This window comes from Panulirus ornatus, chromosome 19, assembly GCF_036320965.1.
Source record: "Panulirus ornatus isolate Po-2019 chromosome 19, ASM3632096v1, whole genome shotgun sequence".
NCBI classification, from domain to species: domain Eukaryota; kingdom Metazoa; phylum Arthropoda; class Malacostraca; order Decapoda; family Palinuridae; genus Panulirus; species Panulirus ornatus.
In genome coordinates this window covers 65,662,862-65,672,017 of record NC_092242.1, presented here as the reverse complement: position 1 = coordinate 65,672,017, position 9,156 = coordinate 65,662,862, and the positions used below count along the sequence as shown (strand labels likewise).

At 40.2% G+C, this 9,156-nt stretch overlaps 1 protein-coding gene across 1 annotated transcript; it reads left to right on the top strand.

The window, feature by feature from the left end:
• The first annotated feature begins 927 nt into the window (after positions 1-927).
• LOC139755630 (uncharacterized) lies at positions 928-6,620 on the top strand. The gene is made up of 4 exons (XM_071674218.1): positions 928-1,551; positions 3,802-3,936; positions 4,727-4,868; positions 5,009-6,620. Exons 2-4 carry the CDS (start codon positions 3,826-3,828, stop codon positions 5,665-5,667), a joined length of 912 nt encoding a protein of 303 aa, XP_071530319.1. The 5' UTR covers positions 928-1,551; positions 3,802-3,825; the 3' UTR covers positions 5,668-6,620.
• The last annotated feature ends 2,536 nt before the right edge of the window (positions 6,621-9,156 follow it).

Here is a 9,156-nt window from a genome sequence, read left to right as displayed (position 1 = left end):
GTGAAGTGATGATATTGGTATGTTTATCTGAAACCACAACACAAGGAGGGGGGAATTGTTTGGGCAAGGTCACACAGCTGAGTTCACGCAGCTAAGGTCATCCAGTGGAGGTCAGTGTACAAAGGTAATGGCTGGAATCGCACGTCTGAGGTCACACGGTGCAGACCACTAAGTTGTGGTTCACCCAGTTTGTGGCAAAATTTGGGGCGAAATTGATTAGCATCACTTACGATAAGACGACTGACTCTCCGAACTCCTGTAGGATCTTGATCAAGCCTCTTACGTTAAAAATTTTGGTAAAAATGATTGACCCATTTCTATTCTCTCGACTGTCTCATTTACACCGGTACAATGTTGTTCTAAAAGCTAATTTCAACGCTTTATTTTTGCTTCTTTATGTAATGAATATCATGTTCATGTTCCCTTCAACACATAACCTGTAATGAGTAAAGTTTTATCATCTCTTAACTTTGCTCTATATTATCTGGTTAATGCTCGATTCTCTTTATTAGTGTGTTGTCCTTTAAATCGCTAGTAATTACAAAGTCTTTATCAACAAGTTGTCTGAAACCTTATTATCTACTTAGCATAGAAAACATTCACAAAAACCATTGACAATAAATAGAGTTCAGCATAAATGAATAGATAATTACATGCTTTCTACGTGTATCAATAATTAAATAACATTATAATAATATTCTCTTCCAGACTGAAACCATTTCGGCTGTAATGAAGAGAGCCTTAACGGAAATTCAATTTCCTCGAGGAACTTCTGTCATTACAGTGTATCCTTGTCTCCCCAAAACACAAATATTGATAGGGAGAGAGCGAGGGGGGTTCAGAGTGAGAGTTTGGTGGGATGGGGCGGGAGGAGGAGGAGGAGGAGGAGGCGGCGGTGGCTATGACGTCGACCTTGAGCGTCCGTCCAGTTGCTGAATGTCTCTCGCCTGGTTCTTGTGTGTGCGTTTTTAAAGCAGGAACAATCAGTGCTTGCGACTCCCAGAGCGATGTGGTGATACGTGCAGCTATGTCGTCCAAGACGTCAAGACCCATGGGTGCCGGAGAGTGTGAAGAAACACCGACAGATTCGGCGGCTGACGTGAAATGCCAAAGAATGTCTGGAAATATTTGAGTGTGGGCTGCTACCATACCGGCCAACGGCGGGTTGGCAAGCCTCGCATAGTTGCCAACTCTGTATTTATTGGAGCCTAAACACCTTCATATTTGTGTCCAAGACTCCGTTATTGTATACATGAAAACGCCCCACCAAATTTCAAGACTATGTGAACGATTGAGGGTGGCCAGACTTGTGGAAGTGTGATGGAAGATTGCCGTAAGCTGGACACTTGGCAGGTAAAAAGCGGCTGTGAGACCTGCATTCAAGATTAAGTCGAAACATTAATGTTTCAACGTGAGCATCGTTCATGGGCTTCCAGGAACGCCCTGGCAGCCACAGAGCATCGGAGATGAAAAACAGTTGGCTGTAAACAGTACCTTCGTCAATCAGGGGAATCGCGTGCGAAAAAAGACCAAGTAACAACACAATTACAGGTGAGACTTATTCCATGTGGTTCTCCCTCTCTCTCTCTCTCTCTCTCTCTCTCTCTCTCTCTCTCTCTCTCTCTCTCTCTCTCTCTCTCTCTCTGCTGTGTCACGCTGCTTGCTGAGAAAATAACCTCTTTCGAGTCACGTTTATGTTAGCGATCGATACGTTTATATTAGCGATCGAGCCGTGACGGTGGCGCACTTCTGCAGTTATCATGAAGTTGTGATGATGAGGAGAAGAAATAGCACAGTAGAGGAAGAAGTAATGTGTAAATTAGTTGGTATATTTATATGTAAACTAATCACACGAATTGGGGTACTTGGGACTTGTGGCGTTTCATATTTCTTCCTGGTTATCAGCAAGTTGTATATCTTTTTCTTGTGTTATGATAGTGCTGTTGTCAATCTATCTTTGACAAACCTCTAGGAAGCATAATACCTTGGATTAATGGTGCTTATAGCCTTGCAAAATACTGTTCAACTTTACAGAATGAGACTGTAATAGTGGGTTAGTTGGCAGTGACTTCTTGAAAACTGCCTATGTAGATCTAGGCTTGGCAAAGGGACAGCATGATAGATATCAGTAAGATCTGATCCCTTATAACTCAGTAACACTTCCTTCTGAAATAGTTTACTTAATAACCAGTAAAAAAAAAAGAAAATGATATTGCGTTACACTAGTAATTTGTAAACCTATGATTTTATATATTAATCAAAAAGATGTTCGCGTGTTACTCTTGTGATTTGGTATTATACTGCTGATTTTATGTATTACACAAGCCCAAAGATGTTCATTCTATTTGGTTTCATATTACCCTGCGGTCACAGGGGGAGCTTAGTGGAGATAAAGCACCGTCAGATATTTCAGATGCGTTATTCCGGAGTTGTGGTGGAAGGGAAAAATCCCTTAGAACTCTGCAACTGGACGCAAATCTCTTGATGCACTTCACAAACGTAGCAACAGCATAACTTATGAAAGATGTATTATCATTACTATATTCATAGTCATGAAAGTAGCGATTACGATAATAAACAAAATGTATACTTATCAAAATTTACTGATAGTAATGACAGTAAAAGATTTTTATTCATGACATTGATGACAAAAAAATTTTTATGACACACTTTCATTGAAAAATTTATGATGATTAAATTCGCTACTTTCACTATTAAGAAAGCTGAAAGAACCATTCTTAAAACGAAGAATAAAAAAGACTTTAGACCGAGATGCAATTTTAATCATGTAACAACTGAACCATCAAACGATGATAAGCGTTTGGACCTGACGACCACAAATAATGTAGATACGTAACGTGACCTTCGAAGATAAAGATATTCTTAGCTCGCGCCTTCCCCTTGAACACGACAACTTAAACCCTTTGAGTACGATGATAGCTCCCCCTTCAGTAGGATGACCTAGCTGAAGGGATGACTAGCTGAAGGAGGAGGTGGAGGTGGTGGGGAGGGGGATGTTTGTACATCGTCCTCCTGGGAATTAAGCCTTTGTGCTCAAGTGGGGTTTATTTGAAGGACAAACGAGAATAGAAACTCTCTCTCGACACTTGTGACGCAGAGTGCCTCCGACAAGCAGTGATTTGATTATGCGAATAAAACAATAAACGTATTTAGTCACGAGGTATACACAATGGGAAAGAATATAATAGACGTCTGATAAATGGTTTATATTCGTTTTGATTTTGAAATCTTTCACCAGTCTCTCACACACACACCACAATGGAATTCTCCATCAAGTCCAGCCAGCCCTCAAAAATAAAGAAGGGATGGGCCAACAGAACTAAAAGCAAAAATAAGGTGAAGAATAGTCGAAGAGTTTTTTGAGGCATTGGAAAGCCTTTCCATGTCTATTGACCAATGTCTCTCTATATTGTGACTTGGAGTTGAATTTTCTGAAACTGTCATTTCTTACAAGAACTAGATAGAGTATTTCTGATTTTCCAACATTTGGAAAAAGGGAAAAATTCACAACACTCATTTATCTTACGTGTAATATAACATTTCCTTTTTTATATTTTGGCAACTTTTACTTTAGTCTCGGCTCAGGGGAGACTAGTTTGTCAATGGGGAAGGATAATATGTCGCTTGTAAATCCTTTTATTCTTGTATATCTCTGTAATTAATTAATTTTAAGATGAATGGCTGTTGAGGACAAGAGTGTGATTTATATTTAGAATAAAACTGGTATGATATTTTTATTTTAGAGATGTTTGCGAAGTGCAGACTTTGACTTCCTTGCAGAACGGGACCAGTGAAAGAGAGACAATGCAGCAGCAGCAGCAGCAGCTACCACGAGAGGTGATAGTGATCCAGCAACCTATTGTAGTCGGCAGAGAGGTTCGGAGGGGCATAGGTTACCTGGAAAGAGGAGTTCAGGTAATAGTAACAAATTTCTTGACTGTGATCACTGGTTATGAGTATATTGATTAATGAATATGAGTACATAGATTACTTGATATGAGTACAGTGCTTACTGAATAAGAGTACATTAGTTACTGAATATGAAGATATTGATTACTTACTAATAGAATATTGATTACTGAATGAATACATTGATAGTTGAATATGAGTACATTGGTTATTGAATATGAGCACATTTATTATGAATATGAGTACATTCATTACTGCATATTGGTTCCTTGACTTTACATTGACTACGGGACAAAACAAAATAGAATAAATACTCAAGAAAACAAAGGCTTAATGATTCTTCGTTGCACTTCGTGAAAATAGAACAGATTTGAGTATAATGACTTTACGTGAATGTCCTTTAGTGATGCTAGACTTGATTCTGTGAGCGTAGGAAGAACCACTTCGGGTATGTGGATTTCTGCTGATTGCTGCCATCATAGGATGGTAAATACTCTCCAGTGATATTAGGTTCCCTTCAAGTAGGCCGTGCAGTAATGTTCAAGGGACCTGTCCCTTACAGCATGCACGTAGAGCACAGTTGGAGCATCAGATTTTGATACAGTGGAAACGCTCAGTGCATAGAATACTGAAAACGTTAGAGCAATTAATTACATAGAAACTAAAGTGGTATGACTTTTGAAATATACCAGCAGATATTGAACATGTATAGCCTACGAACCACCTTTAGGTTGCTATCTTTACCTTCTTTCTACCACAACTCTTGGTACCAACACAGAGATATCATCTCTTTCAGTGTTGTGGTGGATACAGATGTACGAAGGTTCCCATCATGTGTTTGGGTGCTCTGGGCTGCATAATTCTCCTGTGGGGTTATGTAGTCCCGACATTCATCGAGGGCGACTTTGTCACCGGCATCTGTATGTGTATGGTTGGAGGTAAGATCTGCAAAAAGAGGTGTGCTAATATGCTTCAGACTAGTTTTATGAGATTTTTTTTTTAGATATGTTTTACAAGTTCTTCGTCTCTACGTATTTGTTTTATTTCTTCCTCCCTTTTTTTTTTTTGGTTGGGTCAGGTTTGATGATATTGTCCAGCTGCCGCCTGTGCTGCGTGGCCCATCGGGACTTCGAAGCCTTGCCGCCAAACCACCCTGATCGCGCGAAGTACTGCGGAGTCGTCGCTCTCCCTCTGAATGGTGGCGAGAGAACCATGACCTGTCAGCTCCCAACCCAGGCGCAGATTCTGAGCTACCCAGCATCATCGTCGACGTCCTCGTCAGCGGCGGCGGCGGCACCGATTCTCGGCTACATGACCTTGGCTGGAGGAGGAAGCGGCGGCGGCAGCGGCGGAGGAGGAGGAGGAGGAGCTCAGACAGTTCGCTACGTGACTTCGCCAGGAGGTCTTCTTGACGGGTATGTGACGTTGCCCGAAAGCCAGGCGATTGGTTACGAGGCGTTGGCGGGAGTGCAGCCTTTTGGTTACCCAAATTCGCCCGGAGGACAGGCTTTTGGCTACCCAGGTACGCCTGGAGGACAAGCTTTCGGTTATCCAAATTCGCCCGGAGGACACTCTGTTGGATATCTTAGTTCTCCCGCAGGACACGTCGCTGCTCCCCCGGCATATTCCGTGGGGCATCCTATGGACTCTGTGTCATCGGTTCCCTCTGATTCAAGGCAAAACTTACATCCTGATCTCCCGCCTCCCTACTCAGAAATTGTTAAAGACGCACAGTAACTCTTTGCCTCTATTCCAGCGACTCGCGAATCCATATTAGGTAACCGGTGCTCTTTAAAAGACTTTAAACAACGTAGAATATATTTCAACGTAGAATTTTTATCATTGGACTTCCTTGCAATTGACGTATCTCCATAGCCAACATAGAACCCTAACCTTGTAAGTGCCCCATATGGCTTTTATATTTGATATTTCTTACTTGCCACAGATGTTATTGAAGGTGTATTTTTGTGTCACCCTCCTCGTTTCGAAGGGGCTGCTGGCATCATCACTGTGTTAGATGGTGTAGCAGAAGTGGTTATCTACGTGTATGTCCAAACTCTCTGCTTCCTCCTTCAGGATTGTAAGCATGGGGGCTGTACGTTTCAGAGCCTATATAAATTTTGTACTTCATATCAACTTTTTATATCTCTATACTTTCTTTCAGACAACATAAACCTCCTCCTGAGTAGGGAGCTTGAACACCATATTTAAGTGTGTTACCAGCTGTTCTCTGGGCATAAAGGGGAAAGTAAGTAATGACTTACATAAGGGTTTGCGTGGTTAGTGTTACTGACCACGATTTTACTCGGGGAGGCCCCCCTTCCCATGGCCCAGACAGTTTTCCCCCACACCCAACCCAGGTGTTTATCCTTCCCTTGGGGTTTCGTCGTTCAATGGGTACCTGGCTTAGGCTTAGGGTTGTGTACATATGTGTACACACATACACAGTTGTGAAAACATCGTACATGTATACAAGGGTAAGAGTTGGTGGAGCAACACCGATGCAAAAACTCTGAAAACTTGAAACCTTGTCAATGCACAAAGCTTTAAATTTACTGTGATTCTTAAGTCTTTCTAGTCTTGTTTGAGAAGTTTTTCTTAGCAATACGATATTAAATGGATTTTTTTTTTTTAATTTCGCATGTATTGAAAGTGCTACTGTATATTTATTTAATAAATTTATTACCACGTACTAAGTTTCATCTGTCCTAGATACGAGTGTAGTTACACACTAATACATTAATGAATTTGTTTTTCCTAACCCATCCAGGTTAGCAACGATGTAAGAATCTATAGAATTTTTGGTATAGTTTTTGTCACCTTTAACTTGTATGTAACAAATGGTGTTTTAGCTATTATATATGCCAGTCTTGGAAGAGGTTATGTTAAAGAATTATGTGTATCACAAAGATATGTGTCATTCATTTGCATATGTAGTTCTCACAGTCGTGAGATTATCATTTGCATACGTTTAATGAATAATCACAGGGCCTATCACAGGGCATATACACACTGACCAACGTCAACATATCAACGAAATATTTCATATTGTTGGAATAGTTGGCAGGATGGAATGATGAGTAATAACGAAAAATATACAGATGGGAAATTTTAGGGAATTTGACAGAGGGTGACATTTTGCAACCTTCTGCCAGATTAAATTGTTTATTATTTATCTTCCTTTTATAATTTATATGGGCATGTCTTAATGATTTGATGATTTATATTTCTGAGTTTTTTGTCTAAGGTAATTATGAATATATATATATATATATATATATATATATATATATATATATATATATATATATATATATATATACTAAGATTAGAATAACAACTTTATGAAGTAATTTCGCATTTGAGAGAATTTTCAGAAACTGAAAGATCTCCAACTGTCAAATTATAGTTCTTATTTGGTTGGCATGTGAGCTAACTACTCTGTCCAGGACTCGAACCCTACCTGGACTGCTTGAGGATCATAATCAGCTAACCACAACACCATGGAAGCCTTTTGATCTCAAGTGAAAAGAAAAAACGAAGAAAAAAACGAGTGAAGAAATTAGATAAAGCTCCCCTTTAGTCTGTCGACTCTATTCTTAAAAAAGTAGTAGAACTGGACAGACGAGAGAAGGTAGGAAAATCAGCAACATGAAAAGAAACTCTTTATAGAATTATCCAATGTGATAGATGCGTGTGTGTTGGTGATGAGTTATCCATTTCCATTTCTTTTATTCGCGACGGGAAATGTTCCGCCGAGGAGGAGGTGGCTGGCTTAGTTAGGGCTAGCGATCCGGGTGGTTGGTTGGAGGTCTCATTGTCATCTAACATTGACAGCTGCGACGCCTACGACTGCCACTGTCCCCTCCTCCGCCTCCTCCTCCTCCTCCTCCGTCCCTCTCACGCCCCGCCTCTCCAGACCATGTTAACTGAGGCATCTCTTACAACGGCCGAAAAGAAAATAAAGAGAAGAAAAAAAAATAAGAGAGAAAGATATGTATCCAACCCCGTCAGGCTTTCGCTTCGCTCAGAGTGTTTCATCAAACTGTATTCAGGAATTCTTTGTCGACCAAACGCTCCCCTTAAAATCCACAAGCGAGGTATAAAGTAATAAGTAAACAAAAAAATTTTGGAGAGTGTTTTCTCTTTTTTGGGGGGACACTTAAAGCGTTCATTACAATGGTGTTTTTCGAGAACTGGTCTGTTTCTTTCTTCTTTTTTTTTTCAATGTCTGTACATTGTCTCGCTTTCATCCCCACAGCCATGTTTTTATACAGCTAGGCTTTGAAATGCTGTACCTCCCACGTCCTTCCTATGAGCTAACGACACGCCCCTTCCTACAAAACAGGTTATCCACATCTTCAAATAAACTTTTTAACTAGTCATCTTCTATCTAGTTTCTCCTGTCTGTGTCGCTCAGCACTGAATAGAATTAGATTCTCGGTAATCTCTTGTGATCAGATCTCGCTGGCGTTTTCAGCGAAGTGATTCACACTAGATGTTCTTGCTATCCGCAATGATACGAAAATGGAATATCGACCACAGGGCCAACATTAAGTGTAAATATTAGCTTATGAAAGAAAAAAACAAATCCCCTTCTAACAACAGCGATAAAAGAGCTTAATTTAGATGATATCTTGGTATAATACAGTTAACTAAACATGTATAATTCCATACAAATATCCTAAAGGAAAGTTAGTTGCTGAAGTTGATGAATTACAAAAAGCTAGTTGGAAACTCAACCCTGCTTCCACGAACTAAACACATGACGTCACAGCTCTGAGTCAGACCTACGTATTGCCACTCCATGACTTTTTTTTCCGCTCTATTTCTCAACCTGCTGCAGCGACACGGAGACGAGAGCAAAGCAAAACGACGCAACACACAAGAAATATTTGGCACAAGTTCTAATCCACTTCAGGAAATTCCAGCAAAGCAAGCCAACTTCAGGGGTTGAAAGGTGTGGGGGACGAACCATCTACATTTTTCACAAGGGCTTCGAGGCCAGGTTAAGTCTTGACGATTTGTTTACGACAATTTCAGGACTCGTCTAAAAAGACTAGTCAAACCCTTATAGATATTTCGTTTACGTAAACAATATAATGTATGAAAGCATCTTGACTATTTGAGAAATATGTGTTTTTTCTCTCAATTTTTATTGTTACGTCATTCGTAAATGACAATCGCATTCGATTCATGGATTCCAGGCGCCTTAAAGTTGACTAG